Below are 19,770 nucleotides of genomic sequence, written 5' to 3' on the forward strand. Positions count from 1 at the left end.
AGAAAGACGTGCAGCTCCTAAGGCAAGAGCAGGAGAGGGCTACAAAGTTGATTAAGGGGCTGGTATGTCTCTCCTATGAGGAAAGGTTGAGGGACTTGGGGAAGGTCAGCCTTGAGAAGAGTGAAGAAGAATCTAATCAATGTGTATAAATATCTTAAAGGAGGGTGTCAACAAGATGGGGTCAGGCTGTTTTAAGTGGTGCCTCGATAAAACAACAAGAGGCAGTGGGCTCATACTGAAACACAGGAAGCTCCACTGGCACGTAAGAAAAAACTTCACTGTGAGGGTGACAAAGCACTGGAACAGACTGTCCAGAGCGGTTGCAGATTCTCCTGCTCTGGAGATAGTAAAAAAGCACTATGTGCTCTCGGTGACCCTGCTTGAAGCAGGGAGGTTGGACTAGATGATCGCAAGTGTCTTCTTCCAAACTCAACCACTCTGGTATTCTGTGATTATGTAATAGGGGTAGTAAGGCTGTGCTGGTTGGCCTGCAGATGCACCATTCAGAGCTATTCTTCCACAGACTGCAAACCGGTTTTTGTCACGGATTCTTTCAAAGACTGCTATTTATCCTTCTCAAGATTTCACTGAACACTTGGGAGCAGTTTCAGTTATGGTTTGGTCAATTTTTAACCACCATATATGTAAGAGAACATATTTCTTTTGAAATAATTAATGGCTTCTTTTGAAATATTTATTTTGAAATAATCACCTAAAGCTTACAGCATGCATTTTGTTTATCGACAACAGTCACACAGAGAAGTAATACAACAAGATGAGAAGCACTTATGCTCCTCAGCTTAAGCCTCCAAGGCTGAGGAAATGTTTGTAAAGGCGTTCCTGAAGCAAGAAGAGGGGAATGCCAAACCCAGCTTATACGTAACGCATTAGTGAAAAATCTACAGTTTAATACCAAAGAAACAGAGGAAGTACACAAACAGTTAGAGTTGGTTTAATCAGAGAAAAAGGAAGGCCTGTGCATTAATGTCAAACGTAGAGCATACACGGTGGACGGGAATGAAGGATGCAACACAGTAAATCAGAAACAGGAAAAGGAGGTAATATCTGAAACATGGGCGGGTGCTGTGGGGGCGCACAGCCCACGGTGATGTCCCCAGGCAATGGGCTGTGACATCACCGGGTGACGGATTGTGACTGCTTAGCCCTCGCTGCTCATAGTGGGGTGCCAGCAGAGCCTGGCTCAGTCTGGCTCGTTCCTGGACCGTGCTGAGCAGCTGTGCGAGGCTTGGAGGTCGAGCAAGGTTTTGGCTGTGCTGTGCTGGGTCGTGCCTGGGGCTGCTCGCAGTATCTCAGTGCCTGACCCCGCAGCATCGCTTCTGTTTCCCTGGCCCTGTCCAGAGCAGGCAGCCAGGGCTCTACTGAGCGCACCCGCAGCAGCGGAGGTGAGTGGTGCGGGGACGCCTGGGTCCCTCAGGGCAGCCGCGGGGAGCCTGGCCTGTGGGCCAGCGGGGAGCGCGAGGCGGCCCAGTCAGGGGCTTGGCAGGGCTTCCTGCTGAGGGACTGCTGAGGACTTGCACACCCTGGGACAGCGAGTGACCTTGACCTCCCTTCCTCTTGCACAGTGCAACACCACCGCTGCAGCTCTGGTGAAGGAGAACGACTCGTCATCCTCCGTTCTCCCAGCCCCTGCAGCGAGAAGACCATGGCCGCAGAAGAGGCATGGACATGCTCCATCTGCCGCGACGTGCGACAGGACGTCGCCTACGCGATTCCATGCAACCACATGTTCTGCCTCGGCTGCATCCAGCGCTGGGCGAGGCTGAGGGACAGCTGCCCGCTGTGCAGGATGGCCATGCAGACCATCCGGGTCTCTGTGCGGGGAGACGACGAGTACGTGGAGTGCATCGTCTCCCCGCCCGCGGTGCCAGTGCCCGCCGGCTTCAGCGCCACCGCCGGCCCCAGCGGCTCTGCGGCGTCTGGTCCACCCTCCGCGCCGCCATCTCCTGGGCCCGTGGCCGCGGAGGGGGAGAGAGTGGGCGGCCTCCTGCCAGAGGTCTGGGCAGCACTGTTCAGGGAGAGACGTGACATCCTCGACCCGGTGCTGCCCTGGCTGGAGCAGGAATTCCGCCGCAACGGGGAGCAGCGCTGGTGGAAGATCAGCTGGCTGAAAAGCATGATCCTGGCATTCCTGTGCCAGGTGGGGCCGGACAGGGACACCCTGGTGCAGTGCGCAGAGCACGCCCTGGGACCCATCACCGCACCGCTCATCGACGCTCTCGTCACAACCATCGAGAGCCGGTGCGGCCAGGGGGCCCGGAGGCTGCTGGGCCTCGAAGACCTCAGCGCTGCCCAGGAGCACGAGGGAGGGCCCGAAGACGCCAGCGCTGCACAGGAGCAGGAGGGCGGCCCCGCGGCCCCATCCAGTCCCGCCGCCTCCCCGCAGGGGACCGTCGCCCCCAGCGCCGCGCCCTCCTGCAGCTCTACGGGTGCCGATGCGGAGGAGCTCCCCGGCACGTCCAGCGGGGCCCGAGGCAGAGGTCTTGGCCAGCCGGGTCCCGAGGCAGCCGGTCCCTCTGAGCAGGGCCACAGCCGCGGCTCCTCCGCTCGCGGCCGGGGCCCGAAGCGCTCGGCTGGGGGGCCCCGGCGCCCCACAAAGAGGAGGGCCGGCAGTGCCCAGCGCGCTCCTCCGCCCTGCAAGAGGCGGCCCCCCCGGCGCCTCTAGCGGGGCTCACCCGCCTTTCCAATAAAAGACAAAAATGGAGAAGCACCTGCTGTTCCCAGTGTCCATCTTTCCAGATGGTTCGCCCTTCACGCACACGCCCATACCCAACACTGCGCCACGTGAGAGCCAGTGTTCTCAGCGCCTTATTGCTCTCTTCAAATACCCAAAGGGTGACTGCAGCAAAAGCAGGGTTGGTCTCTTCTCACTGGTGACAGGACGAGGGGAAATGGCCTCAAGTTGCGCCAGGGGAGCTTTAGGCTGGATATCAGGAAAAACAACTCTACAGAAAGGGTTGTTAAGCACGGGAATAGGCTCCCCAGGGAGGTGGTTGAGTCACCACCCCTGGATGCGTTCAACAACCCTTTGGATGTGGTGCCCAGGGACATGATTTAGCGGAGGAGGGTTGTTAGAGTTAGGGCGGTATGGTTAGGTTGTAGTTGGACTTGATCATCTTTAAGGTCTTTTCCAACCTGAGCAATTCTATGATTCTATGATGCTATGAACATGGAAAAAGAACAGCGAAGTCTTCTGGGAGCTGTCGTACACTTCTTCTCTTCTGAGACAGGTAAACGGAGCTATCGACAATCCACAGAACTGCAGCTTTAACTCTTTAATTCCCCGTGCACTACATGATGTTATGATGTGAAGTACCGATAACAAAAGTCATAAAACCACGACACACACTCATGAATAATCTGTAAGATACCACCCACGTTCAAGTCCACTTCTCAGTCCTGAGTCCATCTATATGTTGCATCTCTTCCTGGCAGTACCACGTGCCCACCAAGCTAAAGATAATTCACCCTTATGTTACCAGTCCAGACCCACCTGGGAAACTTCAATCCTAGCAGCCCGAATCATCTGACAGTTGTTCTGATGTACTTCAGTGGCACCACACTCTGGTATGTGAGCTGCACGTTTCTAGCACGCAGCATAGCTTACAGCCGCACAGGATTTCTGGGACTCAGTTACTTACACAGGCTTTTGCTCACCTGGGCAAACCCTCTGCAGATCGGGTCAAAATCTTGTCCATCAGCACGTGATACAGTCGTAACCCAGACTCAGGCTTTACAGAAGAGAGGATGAGTTCTTCCTCTAGGAAAGAAGGTGACGGTGGAGGCATCCCTGCCCACTGGCGGCTCAAGTGTACTGTCAGACAGCAGCTGTGGCAGTCTGAGCCCCAGCTAGGGCTTGCAGCTGCCTGGTTTTAGGGACAGTGCTCCCTGTGCTGTTACACTTCCCTGCTCCAGGACAGGTGTCACCTCCTCCTGGCAGCCCCGCACCTGGGCACTGAAAACACTGATGGGTGTAACCGCCCTGCCAAACGGTCCTCCCCATGCCCTCTTGGTGGCTCAGTGTTTGGGTCTTGATACCACAGATGCCCTCTACACCCTGACCATGGGCGTCCGCACACCCCACGCCAGAGCGGGGGAGAAAGAAGGGCACCGAGGTGCACATCAACCGCTTACACATGGTGGCTATTTGCCTTCTTGCTGGTGATGCTAACCCGGTCACTGTCCTTCTTAGTAAACTTTTGAAAAATGGGTGCAGCGTCCTCTTTTCTTGTCAGAGGGGACATCTGGACTGCCGTTGCTTTTCAAGTCTGATAGAAAGTGGCTTATCAGCTCCATCTTCCAATTCCTTGAGGACTCTGGAATGAATCTCGTCGGGTTCCGGGGATGTGTCCCAGGCTCCTCGGGTGGCCTCAGACTTGATCGTCTTTAATGAAGAGAGGAACTTTGTTCCCTCAGTGACGGCCAGTGAAAATTCTGATCACCTCAGGGTGAGGGACAAGCCCAGCTGACTGTACTGTGAGCCCTGACAGTAGCCCAAGAGACCCTTAAGCCACGGGAGAGTGCCTGGTGTCACTTCTCTCAGTTTGATGGTGTCTCCACCGGTCCTGGGACTGGGACAAGAGAAGGCTCCAGAAGCCCAGGCACTGGAGCCCCTAGGTAAGGACACGTACAAGTCCTGGGAGCTCCTTTCCCTCCACACCTGACACCCCCCTGGTAGATCAGACGCTGGGTCCAGGACTGGGGATCTCCACGCCCCCCACGTGCCATTCCCCCTTTCACCCTCTCCTCCTGAAGTTGCTAAGACAAGGTTTCCCAAAAGTTGCTAAGTAACTCAAGGCTTACTTTCATTTCCCATAACACTGCACATTTTCGGTAGGTATAACTGTGAGAGGGCCAACGCCTACGGGATAGTTGTTCTGTATCAATTTCCCGTTAAAGTACATGTTGTTGGATGGGCCGTGGGTGTTATTTCACCTTAAGCCATCCCAAAGGGATTCCCGAATCTTACTTGCACCCACTCCCCACAGGTGGGATGCAGCACTCAGAAGGAAAGATATTCCCAAACTGATAATGGAAAGCACCGGGAGAGTGCTGACAGAAGAGCAACGAGGGAACGTTTGTAAGGGCGTTCCTGAAGCAAGAAGAGGGGAATGCCAAACCCAGCTTATACGTAACGCATTAGTGAAAAATCTACAGTTTAATACCAAAGAAACAGAGGAAGTACACAAACAGTTAGAGTTGGTTTAATCAGAGAAAAAGGAAGGCCTGTGCATTAATGTCAAACGTAGAGCATACACGGTGGACGGGAATGAAGGATGCAACACAGTAAATCAGAAACAGGAAAAGGAGGTAATATCTGAAACATGGGCGGGTGCTGTGGGGGCGCACAGCCCACGGTGATGTCCCCAGGCAATGGGCTGTGACATCACCGGGTGACGGATTGTGACTGCTTAGCCCTCGCTGCTCATAGTGGGGTGCCAGCAGAGCCTGGCTCAGTCTGGCTCGTTCCTGGACCGTGCTGAGCAGCTGTGCGAGGCTTGGAGGTCGAGCAAGGTTTTGGCTGTGCTGTGCTGGGTCGTGCCTGGGGCTGCTCGCAGTATCTCAGTGCCTGACCCCGCAGCATCGCTTCTGTTTCCCTGGCCCTGTCCAGAGCAGGCAGCCAGGGCTCTACTGAGCGCACCCGCAGCAGCGGAGGTGAGTGGTGCGGGGACGCCTGGGTCCCTCAGGGCAGCCGCGGGGAGCCTGGCCTGTGGGCCAGCGGGGAGCGCGAGGCGGCCCAGTCAGGGGCTTGGCAGGGCTTCCTGCTGAGGGACTGCTGAGGACTTGCACACCCTGGGACAGCGAGTGACCTTGACCTCCCTTCCTCTTGCACAGTGCAACACCACCGCTGCAGCTCTGGTGAAGGAGAACGACTCGTCATCCTCCGTTCTCCCAGCCCCTGCAGCGAGAAGACCATGGCCGCAGAAGAGGCATGGACATGCTCCATCTGCCGCGACGTGCGACAGGACGTCGCCTACGCGATTCCATGCAACCACATGTTCTGCCTCGGCTGCATCCAGCGCTGGGCGAGGCTGAGGGACAGCTGCCCGCTGTGCAGGATGGCCATGCAGACCATCCGGGTCTCTGTGCGGGGAGACGACGAGTACGTGGAGTGCATCGTCTCCCCGCCCGCGGTGCCAGTGCCCGCCGGCTTCAGCGCCACCGCCGGCCCCAGCGGCTCTGCGGCGTCTGGTCCACCCTCCGCGCCGCCATCTCCTGGGCCCGTGGCCGCGGAGGGGGAGAGAGTGGGCGGCCTCCTGCCAGAGGTCTGGGCAGCACTGTTCAGGGAGAGACGTGACATCCTCGACCCGGTGCTGCCCTGGCTGGAGCAGGAATTCCGCCGCAACGGGGAGCAGCGCTGGTGGAAGATCAGCTGGCTGAAAAGCATGATCCTGGCATTCCTGTGCCAGGTGGGGCCGGACAGGGACACCCTGGTGCAGTGCGCAGAGCACGCCCTGGGACCCATCACCGCACCGCTCATCGACGCTCTCGTCACAACCATCGAGAGCCGGTGCGGCCAGGGGGCCCGGAGGCTGCTGGGCCTCGAAGACCTCAGCGCTGCCCAGGAGCACGAGGGAGGGCCCGAAGACGCCAGCGCTGCACAGGAGCAGGAGGGCGGCCCCGCGGCCCCATCCAGTCCCGCCGCCTCCCCGCAGGGGACCGTCGCCCCCAGCGCCGCGCCCTCCTGCAGCTCTACGGGTGCCGATGCGGAGGAGCTCCCCGGCACGTCCAGCGGGGCCCGAGGCAGAGGTCTTGGCCAGCCAGGTCCCGAGGCAGCCGGTCCCTCTGAGCAGGGCCACAGCCGCGGCTCCTCCGCTCGCGGCCGGGGCCCGAAGCGCTCGGCTGGGGGGCCCCGGCGCCCCACAAAGAGGAGGGCCGGCAGTGCCCAGCGCGCTCCTCCGCCCTGCAAGAGGCGGCCCCCCCGGCGCCTCTAGCGGGGCTCACCCGCCTTTCCAATAAAAGACAAAAATGGAGAAGCACCTGCTGTTCCCAGTGTCCATCTTTCCAGATGGTTCGCCCTTCACGCACACGCCCATACCCAACACTGCGCCACGTGAGAGCCAGTGTTCTCAGCGCCTTATTGCTCTCTTCATATACCCAAAGGGTGACTGCAGCAAAAGCAGGGTTGGTCTCTTCTCACTGGTGACAGGACGAGGGGAAATGGCCTCAAGTTGCGCCAGGGGAGCTTTAGGCTGGATATCAGGAAAAACAACTCTACAGAAAGGGTTGTTAAGCACGGGAATAGGCTCCCCAGGGAGGTGGTTGAGTCACCACCCCTGGATGCGTTCAACAACCCTTTGGATGTGGTGCCCAGGGACATGATTTAGCGGAGGAGGGTTGTTAGAGTTAGGGCGGTATGGTTAGGTTGTAGTTGGACTTGATCATCTTTAAGGTCTTTTCCAACCTGAGCAATTCTATGATTCTATGATGCTATGAACATGGAAAAAGAACAGCGAAGTCTTCTGGGAGCTGTCGTACACTTCTTCTCTTCTGAGACAGGTAAACGGAGCTATCGACAATCCACAGAACTGCAGCTTTAACTCTTTAATTCCCCGTGCACTACATGATGTTATGATGTGAAGTACCGATAACAAAAGTCATAAAACCACGACACACACTCATGAATAATCTGTAAGATACCACCCACGTTCAAGTCCACTTCTCAGTCCTGAGTCCATCTATATGTTGCATCTCTTCCTGGCAGTACCACGTGCCCACCAAGCTAAAGATAATTCACCCTTATGTTACCAGTCCAGACCCACCTGGGAAACTTTCAATCCTAGCAGCCCGAATCATCTGACAGTTGTTCTGATGTACTTCAGTGGCACCACACTCTGGTATGTGAGCTGCACGTTTCTAGCACGCAGCATAGCTTACAGCCGCACAGGATTTCTGGGACTCAGTTACTTACACAGGCTTTTGCTCACCTGGGCAAACCCTCTGCAGATCGGGTCAAAATCTTGTCCATCAGCACGTGATACAGTCGTAACCCAGACTCAGGCTTTACAGAAGAGAGGATGAGTTCTTCCTCTAGGAAAGAAGGTGACGGTGGAGGCATCCCTGCCCACTGGCGGCTCAAGTGTACACTGTCAGGCAGCAGCTGTGGCAGTCTGAGCCCCAGCTAGGGCTTGCAGCTGCCTGGTTTTAGGGACAGTGCTCCCTGTGCTGTTACACTTCCCTGCTCCAGGACAGGTGTCACCTCCTCCTGGCAGCCCCGCACCTGGGCACTGAAAACACTGATGGGTGTAACCGCCCTGCCAAACGGTCCTCCCCATGCCCTCTTGGTGGCTCAGTGTTTGGGTCTTGATACCACAGATGCCCTCTACACCCTGACCATGGGCGTCCGCACACCCCACGCCAGAGCGGGGGAGAAAGAAGGGCACCGAGGTGCACATCAACCGCTTACACATGGTGGCTATTTGCCTTCTTGCTGGTGATGCTAACCCGGTCACTGTCCTTCTTAGTAAACTTTTGAAAAATAGGTGCAGCGTCCTCTTTTCTTGTCAGAGGGGACATCTGGACTGCCGTTGCTTTTCAAGTCTGATAGAAAGTGGCTTATCAGCTCCATCTTCCAATTCCTTGAGGACTCTGGAATGAATCTCGTCGGGTTCCGGGGATGTGTCCCAGGCTCCTCGGGTGGCCTCAGACTTGATCGTCTTTAATGAAGAGAGGAACTTTGTTCCCTCAGTGACGGCCAGTGAAAATTCTGATCACCTCAGGGTGAGGGACAAGCCCAGCTGACTGTACTGTGAGCCCTGACAGTAGCCCAAGAGACCCTTAAGCCACGGGAGAGTGCCTGGTGTCACTTCTCTCAGTTTGATGGTGTCTCCACCGGTCCTGGGACTGGGACAAGAGAAGGCTCCAGAAGCCCAGGCACTGGAGCCCCTAGGTAAGGACACGTACAAGTCCTGGGAGCTCCTTTCCCTCCACACCTGACACCCCCCTGGTAGATCAGACGCTGGGTCCAGGACTGGGGATCTCCACGCCCCCCACGTGCCATTCCCCCTTTCACCCTCTCCTCCTGAAGTTGCTAAGACAAGGTTTCCCAAAAGTTGCTAAGTAACTCAAGGCTTACTTTCATTTCCCATAACACTGCACATTTTTGGTAGGTATAACTGTGAGAGGGCCAACGCCTACGGGATAGTTGTTCTGTATCAATTTCCCGTTAAAGTACATGTTGTTGGATGGGCCGTGGGTGTTATTTCACCTTAAGCCATCCCAAAGGGATTCCCGAATCTTACTTGCACCCACTCCCCACAGGTGGGATGCAGCACTCAGAAGGAAAGATATTCCCAAACTGATAATGGAAAGCACCGGGAGAGTGCTGACAGAAGAGCAACGAGGGAACGTTTGTAAGGGCGTTCCTGAAGCAAGAAGAGGGGAATGCCAAACCCAGCTTATACGTAACGCATTAGTGAAAAATCTACAGTTTAATACCAAAGAAACAGAGGAAGTACACAAACAGTTAGAGTTGGTTTAATCAGAGAAAAAGGAAGGCCTGTGCATTAATGTCAAACGTAGAGCATACACGGTGGACGGGAATGAAGGATGCAACACAGTAAATCAGAAACAGGAAAAGGAGGTAATATCTGAAACATGGGCGGGTGCTGTGGGGGCGCACAGCCCACGGTGATGTCCCCAGGCAATGGGCTGTGACATCACCGGGTGACGGATTGTGACTGCTTAGCCCTCGCTGCTCATAGTGGGGTGCCAGCAGAGCCTGGCTCAGTCTGGCTCGTTCCTGGACCGTGCTGAGCAGCTGTGCGAGGCTTGGAGGTCGAGCAAGGTTTTGGCTGTGCTGTGCTGGGTCGTGCCTGGGGCTGCTCGCAGTATCTCAGTGCCTGACCCCGCAGCATCGCTTCTGTTTCCCTGGCCCTGTCCAGAGCAGGCAGCCAGGGCTCTACTGAGCGCACCCGCAGCAGCGGAGGTGAGTGGTGCGGGGACGCCTGGGTCCCTCAGGGCAGCCGCGGGGAGCCTGGCCTGTGGGCCAGCGGGGAGCGCGAGGCGGCCCAGTCAGGGGCTTGGCAGGGCTTCCTGCTGAGGGACTGCTGAGGACTTGCACACCCTGGGACAGCGAGTGACCTTGACCTCCCTTCCTCTTGCACAGTGCAACACCACCGCTGCAGCTCTGGTGAAGGAGAACGACTCGTCATCCTCCGTTCTCCCAGCCCCTGCAGCGAGAAGACCATGGCCGCAGAAGAGGCATGGACATGCTCCATCTGCCGCGACGTGCGACAGGACGTCGCCTACGCGATTCCATGCAACCACATGTTCTGCCTCGGCTGCATCCAGCGCTGGGCGAGGCTGAGGGACAGCTGCCCGCTGTGCAGGATGGCCATGCAGACCATCCGGGTCTCTGTGCGGGGAGACGACGAGTACGTGGAGTGCATCGTCTCCCCGCCCGCGGTGCCAGTGCCCGCCGGCTTCAGCGCCACCGCCGGCCCCAGCGGCTCTGCGGCGTCTGGTCCACCCTCCGCGCCGCCATCTCCTGGGCCCGTGGCCGCGGAGGGGGAGAGAGTGGGCGGCCTCCTGCCAGAGGTCTGGGCAGCACTGTTCAGGGAGAGACGTGACATCCTCGACCCGGTGCTGCCCTGGCTGGAGCAGGAATTCCGCCGCAACGGGGAGCAGCGCTGGTGGAAGATCAGCTGGCTGAAAAGCATGATCCTGGCATTCCTGTGCCAGGTGGGGCCGGACAGGGACACCCTGGTGCAGTGCGCAGAGCACGCCCTGGGACCCATCACCGCACCACTCATCGACGCTCTCGTCACAACCATCGAGAGCCGGTGCGGCCAGGGGGCCCGGAGGCTGCTGGGCCTCGAAGACCTCAGCGCTGCCCAGGAGCACGAGGGAGGGCCCGAAGACGCCAGCGCTGCACAGGAGCAGGAGGGCGGCCCCGCGGCCCCATCCAGTCCCGCCGCCTCCCCGCAGGGGACCGTCGCCCCCAGCGCCGCGCCCTCCTGCAGCTCTACGGGTGCCGATGCGGAGGAGCTCCCCGGCACGTCCAGCGGGGCCCGAGGCAGAGGTCTTGGCCAGCCGGGTCCCGAGGCAGCCGGTCCCTCTGAGCAGGGCCACAGCCGCGGCTCCTCCGCTCGCGGCCGGGGCCCGAAGCGCTCGGCTGGGGGGCCCCGGCGCCCCACAAAGAGGAGGGCCGGCAGTGCCCAGCGCGCTCCTCCGCCCTGCAAGAGGCGGCCCCCCCGGCGCCTCTAGCGGGGCTCACCCGCCTTTCCAATAAAAGACAAAAATGGAGAAGCACCTGCTGTTCCCAGTGTCCATCTTTCCAGATGGTTCGCCCTTCACGCACACGCCCATACCCAACACTGCGCCACGTGAGAGCCAGTGTTCTCAGCGCCTTATTGCTCTCTTCATATACCCAAAGGGTGACTGCAGCAAAAGCAGGGTTGGTCTCTTCTCACTGGTGACAGGACGAGGGGAAATGGCCTCAAGTTGCGCCAGGGGAGCTTTAGGCTGGATATCAGGAAAAACAACTCTACAGAAAGGGTTGTTAAGCACGGGAATAGGCTCCCCAGGGAGGTGGTTGAGTCACCACCCCTGGATGCGTTCAACAACCCTTTGGATGTGGTGCCCAGGGACATGATTTAGCGGAGGAGGGTTGTTAGAGTTAGGGCGGTATGGTTAGGTTGTAGTTGGACTTGATCATCTTTAAGGTCTTTTCCAACCTGAGCAATTCTATGATTCTATGATGCTATGAACATGGAAAAAGAACAGCGAAGTCTTCTGGGAGCTGTCGTACACTTCTTCTCTTCTGAGACAGGTAAACGGAGCTATCGACAATCCACAGAACTGCAGCTTTAACTCTTTAATTCCCCGTGCACTACATGATGTTATGATGTGAAGTACCGATAACAAAAGTCATAAAACCACGACACACACTCATGAATAATCTGTAAGATACCACCCACGTTCAAGTCCACTTCTCAGTCCTGAGTCCATCTATATGTTGCATCTCTTCCTGGCAGTACCACGTGCCCACCAAGCTAAAGATAATTCACCCTTATGTTACCAGTCCAGACCCACCTGGGAAACTTTCAATCCTAGCAGCCCGAATCATCTGACAGTTGTTCTGATGTACTTCAGTGGCACCACACTCTGGTATGTGAGCTGCACGTTTCTAGCACGCAGCATAGCTTACAGCCGCACAGGATTTCTGGGACTCAGTTACTTACACAGGCTTTTGCTCACCTGGGCAAACCCTCTGCAGATCGGGTCAAAATCTTGTCCATCAGCACGTGATACAGTCGTAACCCAGACTCAGGCTTTACAGAAGAGAGGATGAGTTCTTCCTCTAGGAAAGAAGGTGACGGTGGAGGCATCCCTGCCCACTGGCGGCTCAAGTGTACTGTCAGGCAGCAGCTGTGGCAGTCTGAGCCCCAGCTAGGGCTTGCAGCTGCCTGGTTTTAGGGACAGTGCTCCCTGTGCTGTTACACTTCCCTGCTCCAGGACAGGTGTCACCTCCTCCTGGCAGCCCCGCACCTGGGCACTGAAAACACTGATGGGTGTAACCGCCCTGCCAAACGGTCCTCCCCATGCCCTCTTGGTGGCTCAGTGTTTGGGTCTTGATACCACAGATGCCCTCTACACCCTGACCATGGGCGTCCGCACACCCCACGCCAGAGCGGGGGAGAAAGAAGGGCACCGAGGTGCACATCAACCGCTTACACATGGTGGCTATTTGCCTTCTTGCTGGTGATGCTAACCCGGTCACTGTCCTTCTTAGTAAACTTTTGAAAAATAGGTGCAGCGTCCTCTTTTCTTGTCAGAGGGGACATCTGGACTGCCGTTGCTTTTCAAGTCTGATAGAAAGTGGCTTATCAGCTCCATCTTCCAATTCCTTGAGGACTCTGGAATGAATCTCGTCGGGTTCCGGGGATGTGTCCCAGGCTCCTCGGGTGGCCTCAGACTTGATCGTCTTTAATGATGAGAGGAACTTTGTTCCCTCAGTGACGGCCAGTGAAAATTCTGATCACCTCAGGGTGAGGGACAAGCCCAGCTGACTGTACTGTGAGCCCTGACAGTAGCCCAAGAGACCCTTAAGCCACGGGAGAGTGCCTGGTGTCACTTCTCTCAGTTTGATGGTGTCTCCACCGGTCCTGGGACTGGGACAAGAGAAGGCTCCAGAAGCCCAGGCACTGGAGCCCCTAGGTAAGGACACGTACAAGTCCTGGGAGCTCCTTTCCCTCCACACCTGACACCCCCCTGGTAGATCAGACGCTGGGTCCAGGACTGGGGATCTCCACGCCCCCCACGTGCCATTCCCCCTTTCACCCTCTCCTCCTGAAGTTGCTAAGACAAGGTTTCCCAAAAGTTGCTAAGTAACTCAAGGCTTACTTTCATTTCCCATAACACTGCACATTTTCGGTAGGTATAACTGTGAGAGGGCCAACGCCTACGGGATAGTTGTTCTGTATCAATTTCCCGTTAAAGTACATGTTGTTGGATGGGCCGTGGGTGTTATTTCACCTTAAGCCATCCCAAAGGGATTCCCGAATCTTACTTGCACCCACTCCCCACAGGTGGGATGCAGCACTCAGAAGGAAAGATATTCCCAAACTGATAATGGAAAGCACCGGGAGAGTGCTGACAGAAGAGCAACGAGGGAACGTTTGTAAGGGCGTTCCTGAAGCAAGAAGAGGGGAATGCCAAACCCAGCTTATACGTAACGCATTAGTGAAAAATCTACAGTTTAATACCAAAGAAACAGAGGAAGTACACAAACAGTTAGAGTTGGTTTAATCAGAGAAAAAGGAAGGCCTGTGCATTAATGTCAAACGTAGAGCATACACGGTGGACGGGAATGAAGGATGCAACACAGTAAATCAGAAACAGGAAAAGGAGGTAATATCTGAAACATGGGCGGGTGCTGTGGGGGCGCACAGCCCACGGTGATGTCCCCAGGCAATGGGCTGTGACATCACCGGGTGACGGATTGTGACTGCTTAGCCCTCGCTGCTCATAGTGGGGTGCCAGCAGAGCCTGGCTCAGTCTGGCTCGTTCCTGGACCGTGCTGAGCAGCTGTGCGAGGCTTGGAGGTCGAGCAAGGTTTTGGCTGTGCTGTGCTGGGTCGTGCCTGGGGCTGCTCGCAGTATCTCAGTGCCTGACCCCGCAGCATCGCTTCTGTTTCCCTGGCCCTGTCCAGAGCAGGCAGCCAGGGCTCTACTGAGCGCACCCGCAGCAGCGGAGGTGAGTGGTGCGGGGACGCCTGGGTCCCTCAGGGCAGCCGCGGGGAGCCTGGCCTGTGGGCCAGCGGGGAGCGCGAGGCGGCCCAGTCAGGGGCTTGGCAGGGCTTCCTGCTGAGGGACTGCTGAGGACTTGCACACCCTGGGACAGCGAGTGACCTTGACCTCCCTTCCTCTTGCACAGTGCAACACCACCGCTGCAGCTCTGGTGAAGGAGAACGACTCGTCATCCTCCGTTCTCCCAGCCCCTGCAGCGAGAAGACCATGGCCGCAGAAGAGGCATGGACATGCTCCATCTGCCGCGACGTGCGACAGGACGTCGCCTACGCGATTCCATGCAACCACATGTTCTGCCTCGGCTGCATCCAGCGCTGGGCGAGGCTGAGGGACAGCTGCCCGCTGTGCAGGATGGCCATGCAGACCATCCGGGTCTCTGTGCGGGGAGACGACGAGTACGTGGAGTGCATCGTCTCCCCGCCCGCGGTGCCAGTGCCCGCCGGCTTCAGCGCCACCGCCGGCCCCAGCGGCTCTGCGGCGTCTGGTCCACCCTCCGCGCCGCCATCTCCTGGGCCCGTGGCCGCGGAGGGGGAGAGAGTGGGCGGCCTCCTGCCAGAGGTCTGGGCAGCACTGTTCAGGGAGAGACGTGACATCCTCGACCCGGTGCTGCCCTGGCTGGAGCAGGAATTCCGCCGCAACGGGGAGCAGCGCTGGTGGAAGATCAGCTGGCTGAAAAGCATGATCCTGGCATTCCTGTGCCAGGTGGGGCCGGACAGGGACACCCTGGTGCAGTGCGCAGAGCACGCCCTGGGACCCATCACCGCACCGCTCATCGACGCTCTCGTCACAACCATCGAGAGCCGGTGCGGCCAGGGGGCCCGGAGGCTGCTGGGCCTCGAAGACCTCAGCGCTGCCCAGGAGCACGAGGGAGGGCCCGAAGACGCCAGCGCTGCACAGGAGCAGGAGGGCGGCCCCGCGGCCCCATCCAGTCCCGCCGCCTCCCCGCAGGGGACCGTCGCCCCCAGCGCCGCGCCCTCCTGCAGCTCTACGGGTGCCGATGCGGAGGAGCTCCCCGGCACGTCCAGCGGGGCCCGAGGCAGAGGTCTTGGCCAGCCGGGTCCCGAGGCAGCCGGTCCCTCTGAGCAGGGCCACAGCCGCGGCTCCTCCGCTCGCGGCCGGGGCCCGAAGCGCTCGGCTGGGGGGCCCCGGCGCCCCACAAAGAGGAGGGCCGGCAGTGCCCAGCGCGCTCCTCCGCCCTGCAAGAGGCGGCCCCCCCGGCGCCTCTAGCGGGGCTCACCCGCCTTTCCAATAAAAGACAAAAATGGAGAAGCACCTGCTGTTCCCAGTGTCCATCTTTCCAGATGGTTCGCCCTTCACGCACACGCCCATACCCAACACTGCGCCACGTGAGAGCCAGTGTTCTCAGCGCCTTATTGCTCTCTTCATATACCCAAAGGGTGACTGCAGCAAAAGCAGGGTTGGTCTCTTCTCACTGGTGACAGGACGAGGGGAAATGGCCTCAAGTTGCGCCAGGGGAGCTTTAGGCTGGATATCAGGAAAAACAACTCTACAGAAAGGGTTGTTAAGCACGGGAATAGGCTCCCCAGGGAGGTGGTTGAGTCACCACCCCTGGATGCGTTCAACAACCCTTTGGATGTGGTGCCCAGGGACATGATTTAGCGGAGGAGGGTTGTTAGAGTTAGGGCGGTATGGTTAGGTTGTAGTTGGACTTGATCATCTTTAAGGTCTTTTCCAACCTGAGCAATTCTATGATTCTATGATGCTATGAACATGGAAAAAGAACAGCGAAGTCTTCTGGGAGCTGTCGTACACTTCTTCTCTTCTGAGACAGGTAAACGGAGCTATCGACAATCCACAGAACTGCAGCTTTAACTCTTTAATTCCCCGTGCACTACATGATGTTATGATGTGAAGTACCGATAACAAAAGTCATAAAACCACGACACACACTCATGAATAATCTGTAAGATACCACCCACGTTCAAGTCCACTTCTCAGTCCTGAGTCCATCTATATGTTGCATCTCTTCCTGGCAGTACCACGTGCCCACCAAGCTAAAGATAATTCACCCTTATGTTACCAGTCCAGACCCACCTGGGAAACTTTCAATCCTAGCAGCCCGAATCATCTGACAGTTGTTCTGATGTACTTCAGTGGCACCACACTCTGGTATGTGAGCTGCACGTTTCTAGCACGCAGCATAGCTTACAGCCGCACAGGATTTCTGGGACTCAGTTACTTACACAGGCTTTTGCTCACCTGGGCAAACCCTCTGCAGATCGGGTCAAAATCTTGTCCATCAGCACGTGATACAGTCGTAACCCAGACTCAGGCTTTACAGAAGAGAGGATGAGTTCTTCCTCTAGGAAAGAAGGTGACGGTGGAGGCATCCCTGCCCACTGGCGGCTCAAGTGTACACTGTCAGGCAGCAGCTGTGGCAGTCTGAGCCCCAGCTAGGGCTTGCAGCTGCCTGGTTTTAGGGACAGTGCTCCCTGTGCTGTTACACTTCCCTGCTCCAGGACAGGTGTCACCTCCTCCTGGCAGCCCCGCACCTGGGCACTGAAAACACTGATGGGTGTAACCGCCCTGCCAAACGGTCCTCCCCATGCCCTCTTGGTGGCTCAGTGTTTGGGTCTTGATACCACAGATGCCCTCTACACCCTGACCATGGGCGTCCGCACACCCCACGCCAGAGCGGGGGAGAAAGAAGGGCACCGAGGTGCACATCAACCGCTTACACATGGTGGCTATTTGCCTTCTTGCTGGTGATGCTAACCCGGTCACTGTCCTTCTTAGTAAACTTTTGAAAAATAGGTGCAGCGTCCTCTTTTCTTGTCAGAGGGGACATCTGGACTGCCGTTGCTTTTCAAGTCTGATAGAAAGTGGCTTATCAGCTCCATCTTCCAATTCCTTGAGGACTCTGGAATGAATCTCGTCGGGTTCCGGGGATGTGTCCCAGGCTCCTCGGGTGGCCTCAGACTTGATCGTCTTTAATGATGAGAGGAACTTTGTTCCCTCAGTGACGGCCAGTGAAAATTCTGATCACCTCAGGGTGAGGGACAAGCCCAGCTGACTGTACTGTGAGCCCTGACAGTAGCCCAAGAGACCCTTAAGCCACGGGAGAGTGCCTGGTGTCACTTCTCTCAGTTTGATGGTGTCTCCACCGGTCCTGGGACTGGGACAAGAGAAGGCTCCAGAAGCCCAGGCACTGGAGCCCCTAGGTAAGGACACGTACAAGTCCTGGGAGCTCCTTTCCCTCCACACCTGACACCCCCCTGGTAGATCAGACGCTGGGTCCAGGACTGGGGATCTCCACGCCCCCCACGTGCCATTCCCCCTTTCACCCTCTCCTCCTGAAGTTGCTAAGACAAGGTTTCCCAAAAGTTGCTAAGTAACTCAAGGCTTACTTTCATTTCCCATAACACTGCACATTTTCGGTAGGTATAACTGTGAGAGGGCCAACGCCTACGGGATAGTTGTTCTGTATCAATTTCCCGTTAAAGTACATGTTGTTGGATGGGCCGTGGGTGTTATTTCACCTTAAGCCATCCCAAAGGGATTCCCGAATCTTACTTGCACCCACTCCCCACAGGTGGGATGCAGCACTCAGAAGGAAAGATATTCCCAAACTGATAATGGAAAGCACCGGGAGAGTGCTGACAGAAGAGCAACGAGGGAACGTTTGTAAGGGCGTTCCTGAAGCAAGAAGAGGGGAATGCCAAACCCAGCTTATACGTAACGCATTAGTGAAAAATCTACAGTTTAATACCAAAGAAACAGAGGAAGTACACAAACAGTTAGAGTTGGTTTAATCAGAGAAAAAGGAAGGCCTGTGCATTAATGTCAAACGTAGAGCATACACGGTGGACGGGAATGAAGGATGCAACACAGTAAATCAGAAACAGGAAAAGGAGGTAATATCTGAAACATGGGCGGGTGCTGTGGGGGCGCACAGCCCACGGTGATGTCCCCAGGCAATGGGCTGTGACATCACCGGGTGACGGATTGTGACTGCTTAGCCCTCGCTGCTCATAGTGGGGTGCCAGCAGAGCCTGGCTCAGTCTGGCTCGTTCCTGGACCGTGCTGAGCAGCTGTGCGAGGCTTGGAGGTCGAGCAAGGTTTTGGCTGTGCTGTGCTGGGTCGTGCCTGGGGCTGCTCGCAGTATCTCAGTGCCTGACCCCGCAGCATCGCTTCTGTTTCCCTGGCCCTGTCCAGAGCAGGCAGCCAGGGCTCTACTGAGCGCACCCGCAGCAGCGGAGGTGAGTGGTGCGGGGACGCCTGGGTCCCTCAGGGCAGCCGCGGGGAGCCTGGCCTGTGGGCCAGCGGGGAGCGCGAGGCGGCCCAGTCAGGGGCTTGGCAGGGCTTCCTGCTGAGGGACTGCTGAGGACTTGCACACCCTGGGACAGCGAGTGACCTTGACCTCCCTTCCTCTTGCACAGTGCAACACCACCGCTGCAGCTCTGGTGAAGGAGAACGACTCGTCATCCTCCGTTCTCCCAGCCCCTGCAGCGAGAAGACCATGGCCGCAGAAGAGGCATGGACATGCTCCATCTGCCGCGACGTGCGACAGGACGTCGCCTACGCGATTCCATGCAACCACATGTTCTGCCTCGGCTGCATCCAGCGCTGGGCGAGGCTGAGGGACAGCTGCCCGCTGTGCAGGATGGCCATGCAGACCATCCGGGTCTCTGTGCGGGGAGACGACGAGTACGTGGAGTGCATCGTCTCCCCGCCCGCGGTGCCAGTGCCCGCCGGCTTCAGCGCCACCGCCGGCCCCAGCGGCTCTGCGGCGTCTGGTCCACCCTCCGCGCCGCCATCTCCTGGGCCCGTGGCCGCGGAGGGGGAGAGAGTGGGCGGCCTCCTGCCAGAGGTCTGGGCAGCACTGTTCAGGGAGAGACGTGACATCCTCGACCCGGTGCTGCCCTGGCTGGAGCAGGAATTCCGCCGCAACGGGGAGCAGCGCTGGTGGAAGATCAGCTGGCTGAAAAGCATGATCCTGGCATTCCTGTGCCAGGTGGGGCCGGACAGGGACACCCTGGTGCAGTGCGCAGAGCACGCCCTGGGACCCATCACCGCACCGCTCATCGACGCTCTCGTCACAACCATCGAGAGCCGGTGCGGCCAGGGGGCCCGGAGGCTGCTGGGCCTCGAAGACCTCAGCGCTGCCCAGGAGCACGAGGGAGGGCCCGAAGACGCCAGCGCTGCACAGGAGCAGGAGGGCGGCCCCGCGGCCCCATCCAGTCCCGCCGCCTCCCCGCAGGGGACCGTCGCCCCCAGCGCCGCGCCCTCCTGCAGCTCTACGGGTGCCGATGCGGAGGAGCTCCCCGGCACGTCCAGCGGGGCCCGAGGCAGAGGTCTTGGCCAGCCGGGTCCCGAGGCAGCCGGTCCCTCTGAGCAGGGCCACAGCCGCGGCTCCTCCGCTCGCGGCCGGGGCCCGAAGCGCTCGGCTGGGGGGCCCCGGCGCCCCACAAAGAGGAGGGCCGGCAGTGCCCAGCGCGCTCCTCCGCCCTGCAAGAGGCGGCCCCCCCGGCGCCTCTAG

The 19,770-nt window shown here is 58.0% G+C and overlaps 5 protein-coding genes across 5 annotated transcripts; all 5 read left to right on the plus strand.

Moving 5' to 3' along the window:
• The first annotated feature begins 867 nt into the window (after positions 1 to 867).
• LOC121108301 lies at positions 868 to 2,683 on the plus strand. Its single transcript, XM_040655867.1, has 2 exons — positions 868 to 1,403; positions 1,584 to 2,683. The coding sequence occupies exon 2, from the start codon at positions 1,664 to 1,666 to the stop codon at positions 2,681 to 2,683; it is 1,020 nt and encodes a 339-aa protein (XP_040511801.1). The 5' UTR covers positions 868 to 1,403; positions 1,584 to 1,663.
• Positions 2,684 to 4,952: 2,269 nt separating this feature from the next.
• Positions 4,953 to 6,953, plus strand: LOC121108302. The gene is made up of 2 exons (XM_040655868.1): positions 4,953 to 5,673; positions 5,854 to 6,953. The coding sequence occupies exon 2, from the start codon at positions 5,934 to 5,936 to the stop codon at positions 6,951 to 6,953; it is 1,020 nt and encodes a 339-aa protein (XP_040511802.1). The 5' UTR covers positions 4,953 to 5,673; positions 5,854 to 5,933.
• Positions 6,954 to 9,283: 2,330 nt separating this feature from the next.
• LOC121108303 lies at positions 9,284 to 11,226 on the plus strand. The gene is made up of 2 exons (XM_040655869.1): positions 9,284 to 9,946; positions 10,127 to 11,226. The coding sequence occupies exon 2, from the start codon at positions 10,207 to 10,209 to the stop codon at positions 11,224 to 11,226; it is 1,020 nt and encodes a 339-aa protein (XP_040511803.1). The 5' UTR covers positions 9,284 to 9,946; positions 10,127 to 10,206.
• Positions 11,227 to 13,496: 2,270 nt separating this feature from the next.
• LOC121108304 lies at positions 13,497 to 15,497 on the plus strand. Its single transcript, XM_040655870.1, has 2 exons — positions 13,497 to 14,217; positions 14,398 to 15,497. The coding sequence occupies exon 2, from the start codon at positions 14,478 to 14,480 to the stop codon at positions 15,495 to 15,497; it is 1,020 nt and encodes a 339-aa protein (XP_040511804.1). The 5' UTR covers positions 13,497 to 14,217; positions 14,398 to 14,477.
• A 2,272-nt stretch (positions 15,498 to 17,769) lies between these two features.
• On the plus strand, positions 17,770 to 19,770 carry LOC121108305. Its single transcript, XM_040655871.1, has 2 exons — positions 17,770 to 18,490; positions 18,671 to 19,770. Exon 2 carries the CDS (start codon positions 18,751 to 18,753, stop codon positions 19,768 to 19,770), a length of 1,020 nt encoding a protein of 339 aa, XP_040511805.1. The 5' UTR covers positions 17,770 to 18,490; positions 18,671 to 18,750.

Source organism: Gallus gallus, chromosome Z (assembly GCF_016699485.2).
Source record: "Gallus gallus isolate bGalGal1 chromosome Z, bGalGal1.mat.broiler.GRCg7b, whole genome shotgun sequence".
Lineage (NCBI taxonomy): Eukaryota > Metazoa > Chordata > Aves > Galliformes > Phasianidae > Gallus > Gallus gallus.